This window comes from Giraffa tippelskirchi, chromosome 13 (assembly GCF_054371585.1).
Source record: "Giraffa tippelskirchi isolate mGirTip1 chromosome 13, T2T-mGirTip1v1.2.pri, whole genome shotgun sequence".
NCBI lineage: Eukaryota > Metazoa > Chordata > Mammalia > Artiodactyla > Giraffidae > Giraffa > Giraffa tippelskirchi.
This window is the reverse complement of record NC_137287.1, coordinates 55,374,379-55,390,825: the sequence shown is the minus strand read 5'-3', so window position 1 is coordinate 55,390,825 and position 16,447 is coordinate 55,374,379. Positions and strand designations below refer to the sequence as shown.

Here is a 16,447-nt window from a genome sequence, read left to right as displayed (position 1 = left end):
TGGAGCCCCTGGACCAACAGATACCTCCTAACCAGCCTTAGTGAGAAGGAAGTACTTCTGCAGAGTCCATGTTCTTTCTCCATGGAGAAAACTCATTTTCCCCATAAAATGTGTGCATGAGCAACTGACATGCTTTCAGTTAGCTTTAAAAAGTCTGCTAGACTCTTAACACAAAACTTGTGGGACTCCAAGACATACAATTTCCGTGATGAATATGGCAATACCAAGAAAAGTGATACATTCGTTACCCTTTACCCAGAAATTCTGACTGTAGAATTGTATCCCCAAGATGCATTAGCTAAAACAGAAACTGACTTGTGCCTAAGATCATGCATGGTGGCAAAAGTATTAAAAGCAGAAGACTGGAAAAAATCCAACATCTATGGGTGAGGAACTACATAAATCATGTTGGATGGATGCAGTGAATACTGCTCAGCTGTAATAAGGAGGAGAAAAAGCTTTAGAAACTGATAAAGAGTGAGGTACAGAATATTACAGAATGCTACCTTTCACAGAAAAGGTGAATAGAAAAATATATCTATACATATTTGTTGATATCTGCAAAAGGAAATATCAAAAACTAATTTTTAAAAACTAGCTATCAATGATGGAAAGAGAGAAAGTCTACAGGAGATAGGGAGGGGGAATCAGACTTCTCAGAGGACACCTGTTACAAAATTCTGATTTCAGAAACATAAGCTTTATACATTCAAAAAAGATAATGAAAAAGGACAGCAATCCTTGTAGGGGCTGCAGATAAATAAATATGTCTACCTGTGCTTAAACTGGTGATCAAGTCACACAGAGGGGAAAAGACTCATTTCAAGCATGGTACTTCGAAACACTGTACTCTGACTACACATTTTCAGTGGAATATTGAGAGACAGAGCTGTTAGGAAATCTTTAATTCCACACGGTATTCTGTCAACAGTAATACTGGTACTACTTGAAAACTTTTACACACAGAATAATGTAAATAAGTAATTAATAAATATGGTTCAGAACCAAGATTTTCAGTGTAAGAGAAAAGATTCAAACGTAAAAGAAAGTAAAGTGTGTAATGTGTAAAGAAGTAAAAATCCTTAAAGGACTGGGCTGGAGAACCACAAGTGATGAGGGTTATAAATGCAATTGGCCACCAGCTCCCAATGGTGCAAACAGAGGGCAGCCCACCTCCTGCTAGTTGCACCTGCGTGTCTATTTTATATATCTGTGTTAAATTTAACAAGAAGTTTAAATTAAAAACTGGGATTGAAATGATCAGTATCAAAAATATGGATTTCCTAGCTCTGTCTGCTAAAAAGGTGAACAGTCTGAGCATCAGTAAGAGGGAGAGAATCTGAAACCACTGCCTCCTGACGGGATACAGCACAGAGCGAAGCCTACTGTCCCTGCACTGTGGAGGGTTCCTGCCAGAACAGTTAGACCCCAGCCCAGTCACACCCCTCAGGTGACTTCCCGTGACGGCGACCCAGGGCAGTAGAACAAACACAGAACAGGGGATGTTCTGGGGAACAATTGACGCAGTTTCCACAAAAAGTCAGAAGCGTCAGGAATGAGGGAGGGGTCTTGGGCTGCTCTAAACAAAGAAGCTTAAGAGACTTAATAACCAAATGTCTGTTTGGCTCCTGATGTGAACAAATCAACTGTAAAAAAACATTTCTGAGATATCATAAATGTATGATTATGGATCAAGTGGTAGAGGCCATGTGGAATCACCATAAATTTTATAAGATACAATAACAGGGGCTGTGGATATGAAAGAAAAGTCCCCAGTGTTTCAGAGACATGGACTCCAAACACACGCAGACGTAGGAATGCAATATATCACTGTCTCAACATTAAAATGTCTCAGATTTCCTCATGTAACCCCTGTTGTGAAATGGTATCAGTACTCTACAAGCCATCTGTTACCAATCGCCAATGTGATAATTTGCTTCTGTTACAGATCTAACCACTACTGTAACACAGGTTCTACAAGAAAACTATGCTGAAGGTTCTAAGAAGAGTACATAAGATCAAAGTTCATGCAGAAACTCACACAACAGGTAGAGATTATTTGTACATAAAATTTACTCTCCTACTTCACTCTCTGGGGTACTGGTTTAGAGACTAAGAAAAGCCAGGCTTATCTATAAACCAGGAGTCAGCAAACAACTGTCTGTGCTTACCCCAGCCAAAGTCAAAATGTTCTCCAGAGATTTGGTCATGATGAGCCGCTTTTTGGCACGAGTTACTGCTACATACAGTAAATTCCACTCATCCTCAGAAAATGACTCTAAAGAAAAAAAAGGGAAAAAAATATATCAACACACAAGCCTGCTTACAAAAATTTATGTTCTCATCTAAACGTTTACTACTCCCCATCCACCCCGACTTCACTTTCACTTTTCACTTTCATGCATTGGAGAAGGAAATGGCAACCCACTCCAGTGTTCTTGCCTGGAGAATCCCAGGGACGGGGGAGCCTGGTGGGCTGCCGTCTATGGGGTCGCACAGAGTCGGGTACGACTGAAGCGACTTAGCAGCAGCAAAACCCCCTAAAGATCTGCTGGCTTCACAAACGAAGCTTTCCTACAAACACCAACTCCAGAAACAGACAAAACCCCACGAGCAAGGGACACAGGACGTCGAGTTCCTGTTTGCGCTGCCTCTGGCAAGTCCTGGGGGCTTGTTCACTGGTCACCCAGCACCTGGTGCATGGTCAGCAGTGACGTGCCTGGAGCACCATCATGGCAACCAGGAGGCTGGCAGAAATCAGGCTGATGGAGGTGAAGTCCCTGGACAGACAGGCCTCAGCCATAGCCGCACAACGGTCCCGGGGCGCCTGAGCCTGAGCCTCCTGTCTTGGGGGCTATGCTCTTCCCTCCACATGCTGTCCCTCTCCCTCAGCCAGTCTGGATGGGCTCGTGTGTTTTCCGCCCTGTCAGTGCCTACACACAGGAGCCCTCCACAAGGGGTGGGGGTCTGGGAACACACGAAAAGCTGTGCCATCCGCCCTAGACAGGGTGGGCACAGGATGAGGCCAAACACCACAGCACTGAACTTTGGAGCAGAGAAGGGTTTAATGCAGGGCCCTGCAAGGAGCTGGGTGGCTTATGCCCTAAACAGCCCAAACTCCCCGGGAGCTCTCAGCAAAGCCTTTTTCTAGGGAAGGGGAGGGAGGGCCGGATGAGTTGTTGCTAATGTCTTGGTGGCAGAGCCTGTGTTCCTGAGGCCAGGTCACGGTCAGGGAACGATGCTCCTGTAAACCGTCACCAACTGAATATTATGCTGTATTCTGATGAGAAAGGACACGGTCCCCAGGCACAATCGTCACCCTCTGAGGTCCGGTCTTGGCTGAGAGGAGGCAGATCTCAGCTGGCGGCTCCCTCAGGGCCAGGTCTCCAGACCCCGTGTGGCTGCCATTGCTGAGGGAGCCAGGCACCCAGGCCCTAATGGCCCGCAGCCTCCGCAGGCTGCCAGTACGGTGGGGGCAGGCCCCACAGACCATGACACATGCAGACGGCCGCCGCCATGAGGTCTCAGAGGTGGGGATCAGGGACTGGGTCACTACCTCAAGGCATGGGCCCAGCCAGAGTGCAGCCCTGGTGAAGGCTCTGGAGCCCTGCAGGACAAGGCCCCAGCCTGCTCCCTGGGCCCCCAGCTCATGTGCTGGCCCAGGGCTGGGTGAGCTGAAGGGCCCCAGGGGGAAAGCCAGGCTCTGCCTCTTACCTCACTCTCCACCTGATGACCACCACTCTGCTGAGAGCTGGCTGAATGGACTGCTAAAAGTCGCTCCCTGAACAGCTGGCTGCCTGTGGGAGGGGCTGCTGTGACACCAACCAATGAGAGAGGACTGCTAACAGTCCGGCAGTAATCGTAATGCGCAGCGCCAGTCTCATGCTAAGGGCTGCGTGTGGCCACACTCTATTACAGGGAGAGGTAGGAGTATATTAAATAAACTTCACTTTCTCAAGACAGAGCAGCTGGTATCTCTCTTTGGCCGCTGCGTCTCCCCACTCCACAGCAACGTATATTCAACACTATGTCTTCCTCTTGTTTTATGAATATATTTGTCAGAGATAAGGAATTTTTAGTATTTCTATTTTGGGCTTGCCCATGAAGGCTATGACCAAAATTTTGATTCTATGACTAAGAGAGAGATTTTGTCTGTTTATAGGAACACCTTAAATGGTTTCATTCTAAGACTTAAACCCAAAACCAACAGCACTAATGCTTTGAGTTTAACAGGTAGCCTCAAGTATAAACTGATACAAAAGAAGACAAATGATAGTGTACACTGATGCCTTTTAAGAGTCTCAGGCCTCTTTAATTAAAAAAAAAAAAAATTACAGAGAAAACACCCTGGTGGGTAGGTAAACTATGATTTAGAGCTTCTGCCTGATGGGGAAAAACCAAGACGCGACAAGCACACCTGCCCTTGGAGAAGCCTGACAGAGGTAGACCCTGGAAGCTCAGTTTTTCTAAAAACCACAGTCTAAGAATAACAAATTTAGGACTAGGAGGACCTTTCTGTTCTAGAAGGATCCTTCCAAGAGGCCACACCATTCCAGAAAAAGGAAAGCAGCCCCACAGTGAGGACCCCGTCTGCTCACCGACTCTGAAGTGGGGTAGCTGCGCGAGGTTGTGCCTGGCACAGGGCACCTTCACAAAATCGTCCAGGACGTGCACGGTGTCAAACTCCAGGCCCTTGGCCTTGTGCACGGTGCCCAAGATGTACTCTGCAGCAGAAACACAGCCGACGGTCAGCCAGGGGCAGGCAGGGGGAGAGAGGCAAGGGGAGAAAAGCGTATGCTGCCCTAACTGCGTTTTCTCGCCTGGGTGCAGCTCTGCAGGAGAGGGAACCTCAGTTTGAAAAACAAAGAGAAGGAAGGAGACAGTAAACAGATGAGGGGCATGAGAAACCCACTGCAGGGGCTGAGTCCACGGTAGAGTCCAGTCCAGAGCTCACGGCTACTACCTGCCACCCACTTCCTCCACACGAGGGGACAGAGGCCCAGGGGAGTGCTGGGGCTTGCCCAGGGTCACACGGTGGCAGAGCTGGGGCTCAGGAGCCCCTTCTTCCAGCTGGAAGTAGAGCAAAAATGGAGGGGAGCGGGAGGAAGGCAGCCCAGCTCCCCTCAGCTGGTGCGGTCGCCCTGGTCAGTGACGTCCACGCTGGCCAGAGGCACAGAGGCCGCTGCACCCGCCCCACATCCTCACCTGCGAAGTCCAAGTCCTCTATGTGGCACCGCTCTATCCTCGCCACCAGCTCTGGAATGCGGATGTTGTACTTCTCCACGACTGCGATCTTGGCTTCCAGCTCCTTGTCCTCAGCCGCGGTCACATACCGCTTGAAGCCGCTGAAGCCCTCTTTGTGCACCCACCTCCTGATGAACCTGTCTTTAATGACGAGGTTTCCTACAGGGAACATGCATGTGGGTCAGGGGGACACAGCTGCACCCATGCTCGGTGGTGGCAGTTCCGCATTCCTAACGGACCACGAGACAAATGAATGGTCTCAGAGCTGGAGACCTGGGTCCAGGCCCCTGGCACCAACGACCTGCTGTGGGCGCCTGGGTGAGTCAGCACAGTGACCTGTGCATCAAGTTCGGGGTCAAGAGCCCTGCCTTTGAGATCCCTGCTTGTCGGGGATTTGAAACAATGCAGTAATGAAAAAGCAAGTGTGCTATGGAAGTGTTAGAAAGGATTGCACAGGTAGTCAAATGATTCACAGGTAGAAGTCACCATGTGTGAGGTCCTCAGGCAGACAGAACAGAAAGAGGGTGAGGACGATGGCCGCGGGGCCAGTCTGAGAGAGAGATCTAGACTCCCGAGAACAGGGCCTGGAAAGAGCTGTCACAGCCTCTGAGAAGAGGCGGCCTCAGGCACTGCGCCACTGACAGAAGCAGCACAATAGCTCCTCCAGTGCAGACGGCAAGCGACTCAGAGCCCGCCGTCCACCTCCCACCTGACACCAGGGTGCCTATGCCTACCACTCGGCCAGGCGGTACTCACGTTTCTTCCGTTCTTCCTCTGGCTGGAGAAGTGTCCAAATATCAATGATTCTGTCCAATCCAAACGATTTAATCCCCTGAAAAAGTTTGCTGGTGAAATTTTGGGCATCTTTTCCTTTTTTGTTTTCTGTTACTGTTGTTAACAAGACAAAGTAAAGAGGATGTACACGTGGGATTTTGAAATGAGCTGGCTTCTTGGAACTGACTCTCAAACTGCACCCAGAGCATAAATGCAGCGAGCTTTTGTGTGTGCACACAGGCAAGAAGGGCATGCGCTTTTTTTTTAGAGAGCAGGGCAAAAGGTCTGTGGTCCTTGCTGGGCCTTAGTTTACAGGACTCGCTGGACCAGAACAGCCGGGGGTAGCATCCCACAGCACAGACACGGGACAGTCATCCCAACTCCTGCATGCAGTATGAGTCTGGGCGTATTGGGCACTTTCATCGGCTCTGTGTGTGGGTGAGGTTTCTGTGGGACAGCAGAGGATAGAAACGCACTCCTACCCCAATCAAGTGAATCCGGGCAGGCACCTCTCCCTCTGTGACCCGGACGGCCTCGTCAAACACGTTGGCGTTGGTGCGGGACAGAAGAGCCACCTGCCCCTTTGTGTCACCCTGGATGCCACCTTGAGGGAGAGAGCACAAACTATGGGGCAGATCCAGCAACGAGGGAAGCTAATCTGTATAACAAACACGAGGAACTGCAGCCTTACTCTGATGGTTGCCTCCAACCAATGTCTTCCTTCTCACTCGCTTGCAGACGTCCAAGATGGTAGCTCCCACATAGGCTATCTCCACACCGAACCGGAAACTCTGGGAGAAGAACACAACAGACGGTGTTAGCACCCACCAAAGAATGAGCACACACTGCCGTCACCACCAAGGCCTGGCCTCTCCAAACCCCACTGCGCATCCCTGACTCGCCCAACCTTAAGAGGGTCCTTGGAAATTCCCTACTGCACAGCCACTCACATGGAACAGGAGCCTCATAGGCAGATATCACTATTCTAAGTTTTCAAAACAGCGTTTTCTCTCTTGAAAACTGAGACTTACCTATCTGTCTTTATCTCTTGCCCCGAATCCAAACTTTGATAATCTTTTCACCACATTTTCTACACTTTCTTATCACTGTTCCCAGCGCAGCTCAGAAACCCCCGCCTCACGCCTCACCTGCCCAGCCTCCAACCCTCCTCCCCTGCCCTTTCTCTCTGCTGGATGAATCCTCTGCCACACACTTTCATAAAGCCCTGTGCCTTGCCGCAAACAGGAAGAGCAATCCACGAAGAAAGAGGTGGGGTATGGACTCTCAGGACCCTCTAAGCCTGACGGCCTCAGCCCCCTTGTTCCCTGAGACCAGCAGCAGACTTTCGTTTTAAGCAAATCCCTCATTCTTTCCAAACATCATCTAAAGAAGAAGCATAAATTACATAAATTACACACAGAAGATCAAGGTGGGAGGGTGCAACTCCCTGCCCCATGAGGCTCCTTCAGTATCAATGTAAAGCCACTGCCCCACTTGAGGAAGGCACAGCTTCTGCAATGCTTGGCCACAGATGAGATGAAAGTGGATGTTACAACACACAGCCTTACTCACAGCTACTCCTTACTGTACCGAGCACAGTGTTTCTCGGGAATAAATAAATAAATAAAACTACTGCTCTACTTAACAAGCTGTGAGAAAGATCACCAAGTCCTGAGCATTTCCTGCCCCCTCCCTGTCTCCACCCACTGCATGTGGCAAAATAATTTCCTACCCTTTGAAACACCACCCAATGCACTAATTCCTTGACCTCTGCAGCTGGAAAGTCAGTGCTTTCGCCCAAACTCATGGTGTTTACTGCCTTTTCCCACCCCTTTATAACTTGAGGTAAAGAAGTACTACATATTTGGGTGAAGAGCAAGAACACAGTCACAGGAGAGCAAGATTTTCAACAAGTAGTACTTTGCTGCTATAGAACTATTCTAAGTGATGTTGTGCAGAGTTGATCAGTTGTATCCGACTATTTGAGACCCCACGGAATACATATGCCAGCTTCCCTGTCCTTCACTGTCTCCCAGAGTTTTCTCAAACTCATGTCCATTGAATCGGTGATGCCTTCCAACCATCTCATCCTCTGCTGTCCTCTTCTCCTTCTGCCCTCAATCTTTTCCAGCATCAGGATCTTTTCCAATGAGTCAGCTCTTTGCATCAGGTGGCCAAAGTATTGGATCTTCAGCTTCAGCATCAGTCCTTCCAATGAATATTCAGGACTGATTTTCTTTAGGATGGACTGGTTTGATCTCCCTGCAGTCCAAGGGGCTCTCAAGAGTCATCTCGAACACCACAGTTCAAAAGCAACAATTCTTCAGTGCTCAGCCTTCTTTATAGTCCAACTCTCACATCCATACATGACTACTGAAAAACTATAGCTTTCACTAGACAGACCTTTGCCGGTAAAGTAGTATTTCTGCTTTTTAATATGCTGTCTAGGTTGGTCATAGCTTTTCTTCCAAGGAACAAGTATCTTTTAATTTCATGGCTGCAGCCACCATTTGCCATGATTCTGGAGCCCAAGAAAATAAAGTCTATCACTGTTTCCATTGTCTCCCCATCTATTTGCCATGAAGTGATGGGATAGGATGCCATGATCTTTGTTTTTTGAATGTTGAGTTTTAAGCCAGCTTTTTCACTCTCCTCTCTCATTTTCATCAAGGGGCTCTTTAGTTGTTCTTTGCTTTCTGCCATAAGGGTTGTGTCATCTGCATATCTGAGGTTATTGACATTTCTCCCAGAAATCTTAGTTTGTATTTCATCCAGCCCAGCATTCTGCATAATGTAGTCAGCATGTAACTTAAATAAGCAGGGTGACAATACACAGCCTTGATGTACTCCTTTCCCAATTTGGAACCAGTCCGTTGTTCCATGTCTGGTTCTAACTGTTGCTTCTTGACCTGCATACAGGTTTCACAGGAGGCAGGTAAGGTGGTCTGATATTCCCACTGCTTTACGAATCTTCCACACAAATTTGTTGTGATTCACACAGTCAAAGGCTTTAGCATAGTCAATGAAGCAGAAGCAGCTGTTTTTCTGTAATTCTCTTGCTTTATCTATGATCCAACAATCATAGGATGTTGGTAATTTGATCTCTGGTTCCTCTGCCTTTTCTAAATCCAGTTTAAACATCTGGAAGTTCTCAGTTCACATACTGTTGAAGCCTAGCTTGGAGGATTTTGAACATTACTTTGCTAGCATGTGAAATGAGTGCAATTGTGTGGTAGTTTGAACATTCTTTGGCATTGCCTTTCTTTGGGATTGGAATGAAAACTGATTTTTTTCCAGTCCTGTGGCCACTGATGAATTTTCCAAATTCGCTGGCATACTGAGTACAGCACTTTCACAGCATTATCTTTTAGGATTTGAAATAGCTCAGCTGGAAATCCATCACCTCCACTAGCTTTGTTTGTAGTGATGCTTCCTAAGCCCACTTGACTTTGCACTCCAGGATGTCTGGCTCTAGGTGAGTGATCACACCATCATGGTTACCTGGGTCATTAAGATCTTTCTTGTATAGTTCTTCTGTGTATTCTTGCTCTTCTTAATCTCTTCTGCTTCTGTTAGGTCCATACCATTTCTGTCCTTTATTGAGCCTGTCTTTGCATGAAATGTTCCCTTGGTAGCTCTAATTTTCTTGAAGAGATCTCTCGTCTTTCCCATTCTATTGTTTTCCTCTATTTCTTTGCATTGTTCACTTGGGCTTTGTCTCTCCTTGCTATTCTTCAGAACTCTGCATTGATGGATATATCTTTCTTTTTTTCCTTTGCCTTTTGCCTCTCTTCTTTTTTTCAGCTATGTGTAAGGCCTCCTCAGACAACCATTTTGCCTTTTTGCATTTCTTTTTCTTAGGGATGGTTTTGATCACCGCCTCCTGTACAATGTAACGAACCTCCATCCATAGTTCTTTAGGCACTCTATCAGATTCAATCCCTTCAATCTGTCACTTCCACTGTATAATCGTAAAGGATTTGATTTAGGTCATACCTGAATGGCCTAGTGGTTTTCCCTACTTCGTTTAATTTAAGTCTGAATTTTGCAATAGGAGTTCACGATATGAGCCACAGTCAGCTCTCCGTCTTATTTTTGCTGACTGTATAGAGCTTCTCCATCTTCACCTGCAAAGAATACAATCAATCTGATTTTGCTATTGACCATCTATCTGGTCATGTCCATATGCAGAGTTGTCTCCTGTGTTGCTGGAAGAAGGTGTTTGCTGTGACCAGTGCATTCTCTTGGCAAAACTCTGTTCGCCTTTGCCCTGCTTCATGTTGTACTCCAAGGCAAACTTTCCTGTTACTCCAGGTATCTTTTGACTTCCTACCTTTGCACTACAGTCCCCAATGATGCTGCTGCTGCTAAGTCACTTCAGGCATGTCCGACTGTGTGCGACCCCATAGACGGCAGCCCACCAGGCTCCCCCGTCCCTGGGATTCTCCAAGCAAGAACACTGGAGTGGGTTGCCATTTCCTTCTCCAACGCATGAAAGTGAAAAGTGAAGTCGCTCAGTCATGTCAGACTCTTCGTGACCCCATGGACTGCAGCCTACCAGGCTCCTCCGTCCATGGGATTTTCCAGGCAAGAGTACTGGAGTAGGGTGCCATCGCCTTCTCCGCCTCAGTGATGAGGCTTCCCTGAAAGCTCAGTTCGTAAAGAATCTGCCTGCAATGCAGGTGACCTGGTTTGATTGCTGAGTCGGGAAGATCCGCTGGAGAAGGGATAGCCCATGCCAGTATTCTTGGGCTTCCCCAGTGGCTCAGCTGGTAAAGAATCCACCTGCAATGTGGGAGATCTGGATTAGATCCCTGGGTTGGGAAGATCCCCTGGAGAAGGGAAAGGCTACCCACTCCAGTATTCTGGCCTGGAGAATTTCATGGACTGTATATTCCATGGGGTCACAAAGAGTCGGACATGAGTGAGTGACTTTTACTCACCCCTATGATGAACAGGACATCTTTTTTTGGTGTGTTCTAGAAGGTCTTGCAGGTCTTCATAGAACCAGTCAACTTTAGCTTCTCTGGCATCAGTGGTTGGAGCAGAGACTTAGATTACTGTGATATTGAATGGTTTGCCTTGGAAATGAACAGAGATCATTCTGTCGTTTTTGAGATTGTATCCAAGTTCTGCATTTCAGACTCTTGTTGACCAAGAGGGCTACTCCCTTTCTTCTAAGGGATTCTTGCCCATGGTAGTAAATATAATGGTCATCTGAATTAAATTTGTCCATTCCAGTCCATTTTAGTTCACTGATTCCTAAAAAGTCGATGTTCACTCTTGCCATCTCCTGTTTAACCACTTCCAATTTACCTTGATTCATGGACCTAACATTCCAGGTTCCTATGCAGTATTGTTCTTTACTGCATTGGACTTAACTTTCACCACCAGATACATCCAAAATTGGGCGTTGTTTCCACTTTGGCTCAGTTTCTTCAATCCTTCTGGAGCTATTTCTCCGCTCTTTTCCAGCAGCATATTGGGCACCTACTGACCTGGGGAGTTCATCTTTCAGTGTCATATCTTTATACCTTTTCACACTATTCATGAGGTTCTCTACTTAACCATCTTGATGTTTCCTATTCTAAGTGAGCCATCCCCAAATTATCAAGATCCACAAGTACATACTGATACAAACAAATAAATGAATAAATAAGTAAACTGAAGAGAAGACACAGTATCTCCTTCACAGAAGAATTCCAAATAATCTATGTGGATATTCCAACTCTTACTCTTAACTGAGGCCTGTGAGCCGTGACTTCCTTTCAGGGCACACAGTTTGGAAAGGGGAGACAGGGTGGGGGGTGGGGGGTCACTCCACGGCAGAATCACCTGCCACACCCCAGCTCAGCCAGGGCACCAAGACAACGTCATCAGTTGTAAATCATGTTGATGGTATGGACCCAAATATCAGTGTAACCACCTGACAAATGCCAGCAGAGGCACATGTGACAAGACACCTAACTGGTGCCCTTCAAGGTCACCAGGACCAAGGCAAGCCAGAGGAACCACAGAGCACAGTCAACAGGAGCCTAGAAGACTTGACAACTAAACGCAGTGGGGTCATCTGAATAAGACTCTGGAACAGAAAAAGGACATTTGGTAAGAACCAGGGAATCTGAATAAACTGTGGACTTTAGTTGATAATAATGTGCCCACAATGACACGTTAACTGTGGCAAACTCATCACCCGAATACTGGAGGACGCTGAGTGCAGCGTGTGTAAGAACTGTCTGTACTGTCTTCTCAACTTTTTTCTAAATCTGAAACTAAAAATGTCCATTAAAAAAATTCCTCTGTGCTGATGTCATCCTAGATCGCTAGAGCCAACAATAAGAGAAAGCCTGGGGAAGAGCGTCACAGACTGGGCTCTGGGGCTCCCCAGAGCAGAACTCACGATGCGGACGACGTCCGTGTGTGTCGGCAGCGCTCACGTTCTCTAACTGGGAGATTCCTAAAAGCAGTGGTTCCCACAGATTTCCGTCTCAGGACTTCCTCATACTTCAGAAAACTAGTGAGGACCCAAGGAAGCTTGTATTTATGTGAGTTTTATCTACCTACAATTACCACATTAGTAATTTTAGTTCATTTAAACATTAACAACAATAATCTCATTACATGATAACACGAAGGACACATTTTTCAAAAACTGCAGTCTCCCCCCCTAAAAAAAATTTTTAGAGGCAAGGGTGGCACTGCTTTTACATTTTTGCAAATGCCGTTAGTTCACAGCTTAAGGGAGGAGAGCCGATTCTCGGGGCTCTGTGGGTGGCCAGCCTGGTGTGATGGCTTCACACAGATGCGTGCTAAAAACAGTGGCATATTTAACAGCCTTTCTAGGCAATCAAGGCTCCAGGGGTTGCCGTGCTTGTGCTGGAAACAAGTTTTTCAAAATGTGGATTTCACATAAACGCAAGACTTTTTTTTGGCAATGAACATTTGGTATTTGCTCCCCTGGAAAATACGGCTCATCGTATTCACTCTTAAGAAAATGCCAAATTGCCACGTCTGAACAACGAGAGTTGGTCTGTCCACTGTTCATTCAAGTACAAATGGAAGCAACAGCCTGTAGAGCTCACAACACATTCACAGAAGTGCCCGAGGTCAGAAAGCAGCTGGCACACCGCAGGGGCAGGAGGGCATCCCTCCACTCCCCACTTCTTCACACCCCAGCACACCGTGGGGAAGGAGGGCATCCCTCCACTCCCCTCTTCCTCACACCCCGGCACACTGCAGGGGCGGGAGGACGTCCCTCCACTCCCCACTTCCTCACACTCTGGCACATCGCAGGGACAGGAGGGCGTCCCTCCACTCCCCACTTCCTCACACTCTGGTACACTGCTGGAGCAGGAGGGCGTCCCTCTTCTTCCCAATTCCTCACATCCCGGCACATTGCAGGGACAGGAGGGCGTCCCCCCACTCCCCACTTCCTCACACCCCGGCACACCACAGGGGCAGGAGGGGGTCCCTTCACTCCCCACTTCCCCACACCCTGGCACACGGCAGGGGCAGGAGGGCGTCCCTCCACTCCCCACTTCCTCACACCCCAGCACACCGCAGGGGTAGGATGACGTCTCTCCACTCCCCACTTCCTCATACTCCGGCACACTGTAGGGGCAGGAGCACGTCCCTCTATTCCCACTTCTTCACATCCCGGCACACTGTAGGGGCAGGAGGACGTCCGTCTTCTTCCCACTTCCTCGCACCCCAGCACACCGCAGGGGTAGGAGGACGAATCCCAATCCCCACTTCCTCACATACTGGCATACCCTAGGGGCAGGAAATCGTCCCTCGACTCACCACTTTCTCACACCCTAGCACACCGCAGGGGCAGCAGGGCTTCCCTCCACTCCCCACCTCCTCACACCCTGGCATACCCTAGGGTCAGGAAGACGTCCCTCCACTCCCCACTTTTTCACACCCCGGCACATCCCTGAGGCAGCAGAGCGTCCCTCCACTCCTCACTTCCTCACACCCCAGCACACGGCAGGGGCAGGAGGGCATCCCTGCGCTCCCCACTTCCTCACACCCCGGCACACCACAGGGGCAGGGGGATGTCCCTCCACTCCCCAGTTCCTCACACTCCGGCACACTGTAGAGGCAGGAGGACATCCCTCTTCTTCCCACTTCGTCATACCCTGGCACACCTCAGGGGCAGGTGGATGTCCTTCCGCTACCCACTTCCTCACACCCCAGCACACCACAGGGACAGGAGGGCGTCCCTCCACTCGCCACTTCCTCACACCCCAGCACGCTGTAGGGGCAGGAGGACGTTCCTCCACTCCCCACTTCCTCACACCCCAGCACACCGCAGGGGCAGGAGGATGTCCCTCCACTCCCCAGTTCCTCACACTCCGGCACACTGTAGGGGCAGGAGGACATCCCTCTTCTTCCCATTTCATCACACCCCGGCACACCTCAGGGGCAGGTGGATGTCCTTCCGCTACCCACTTCCTCACACCCCAGCACACCGCAGGGGCAGGAGGGCGTCCCTCCACTCGCCACTTCCTCACACCCCGGCACACTGCAGAGGCGGGAGGGCGTCCCTCCACTCCCCACTTCCTCACACTCTGGCACATCGCAGGGACAGGAGGGCGTCCCTCCACTCCCACTTCCTCACACTCTGGTACACTGCTGGGGCAGGAGGGCGTCCCTCTTCTTCCCAATTCCTCACATCCCGGCACATTGCAGGGACAGGAGGGCGTCCCCCCACTCCCCAATTCCTCACACCCCGGCACATCACAGGGGCAGGAGGGGGTCCCTTCACTCCCCACTTCCTCACACCCCGGCACACCACAGGGGCAGGAGGGGGTCCCTTCACTCCCCACTTCCTCACACCCCGGCACACCACAGGGGCAGGAGGGGGTCCCTTCACTCCCCACTTCCTCACACCTCGGCACACGGCAGGGGCAGGAGGGGGTCCCTTCACTCCCCACTTCCTCACACCCCGGCACACCACAGGGGCAGGAGGGGGTCCCTTCACTCCCCACTTCCTCACACCTCGGCACACCACAGGGGCAGGAGAGCGTCCCTCTATTTCCACTTCCCCACACCCCGGCACACGGCAGGGGCAGGAGGGCGTCCCTCCACTCCCCACTTCCTCACACCCCAGCACACCACAGGGGTAGGATGACGTCTCTCCACTCCCCACTTCCTCATACTCCGGCACACTGTAGGGGCAGGAGCACGTCCCTCTATTCCCACTTCTTCACATCCCGGCACACTGTAGGGGCAGGAGGACGTCCATCTTCTTCCCACTTCCTCGCACCCCGGCACACCGCAGGGGTAGGAGGACGAATCCCAATCCCCACTTCCTCACATACTGGCACACCCTAGGGGCAGGAAATCGTCCCTCGACTCACCACTTTCTCACACCCCAGCACACCGCAGGGGCAAGAGGGCATCCCTCTATTCCCACTTCCTCACACCCCAGCACAGCGCAGGGGCAGGAGGGCTTCCCTCCACTCCCCACCTCCTCACACCCTGGCACACTCTAGGGTCAGGAAGACGTCCCTCCACTCCCCACTTTTTCACACCCCGGCACATCCCTGAGGCAGCAGAGCGTCCGCCCACTTCCCACTTCCTCACACCCCGGCACAATGCAGGTGCAGGAGGACGTTCCTGTATTCCCACTTCCTCACAGCCCAGCACATTGAAGGGGCAGGAGGGCCTCCCTCCACTCGCCACTTCCTCACACCCCAGCACACCGCCGGGGGAAGGAGGATGTCCCTCCACTCCCCAGTTCCTCACACTCCGGCACACTGCAGGGGCAGGAGGACACCCCTCTTCTTCCCACTTCGTCACACCCCGGCACACCTCAGGGGCAGGTGGATGTCCCTCCGCTACCCACTTCCTCACACCCCAGCACACCGCAGGGGCAGGAGGGCGTCCCTCTATTCTCACTTCCTCACACCCCAGCACGCTGTAGGGGCAGGAGGACGTTCCTCCACTCTCCACTTCCTCACACCCCAGCACACCGCAGGGGCAGGAGGGCGTCCCTGCGCTTCCCACTTCCTCACACCCCGGCACACCACAGGGGCAGGGGGATGTACCTCCACTCCCCACTTCCTCACATTCCGGCACACGGCAGGGGCAGGAAGATGTCCCTCTGCTTCCCACTTCCTCACACCCCGGCACACTTCAGGGGAGGAAGATGTTCCTCTTCCCACTTTCTCACATGGAGTGCTGGAGAGACGGGATCATGGTTTGCAGGACAGAAACTAACTTTCTTCCCTCCGGTATCAGGAATGCTCTTAGTGAACACCTTGCATTAAAAGAATACAGAGACTACAAGGGAAGGCTGGCACTGAGGCCACGGCTCACTACCGGCTCTGCATCATCAGTGCCAATGTCAACACGGCACAAAAGGCAAGTGACTATGTTGAAAACCCGGAGAAGGCAATGGCAGCCCACTCCAGTACTCTTG

General features: G+C 50.2%; 1 protein-coding gene across 12 annotated transcripts in view; it reads right to left on the bottom strand.

Moving 5' to 3' along the window:
• The window catches only part of FBH1 (F-box DNA helicase 1), a 50,943-nt gene that overhangs the window by 2,101 nt on the left and 32,395 nt on the right, over nt 1-16,447 (bottom strand). For 9 of the 12 annotated variants that reach the window (XM_081556631.1, XM_081556624.1, XM_081556625.1 and 6 more), the window contains 6 exons: nt 6,710-6,809; nt 6,501-6,622; nt 6,001-6,076; nt 5,206-5,403; nt 4,599-4,724; nt 2,172-2,278 (listed from right to left, as the gene is read on the bottom strand). In XM_081556631.1, the coding sequence (XP_081412757.1) occupies nt 2,172-2,278; nt 4,599-4,724; nt 5,206-5,403; nt 6,001-6,076; nt 6,501-6,622; nt 6,710-6,809 (729 nt within the window). The remainder of the gene's footprint in view (nt 1-2,171; nt 2,279-4,598; nt 4,725-5,205; nt 5,404-6,000; nt 6,077-6,500; nt 6,623-6,709; nt 6,810-16,447) is intronic. The other 3 variants (XM_081556627.1, XM_081556623.1, XM_081556628.1) reach the window with 1 other exon arrangement.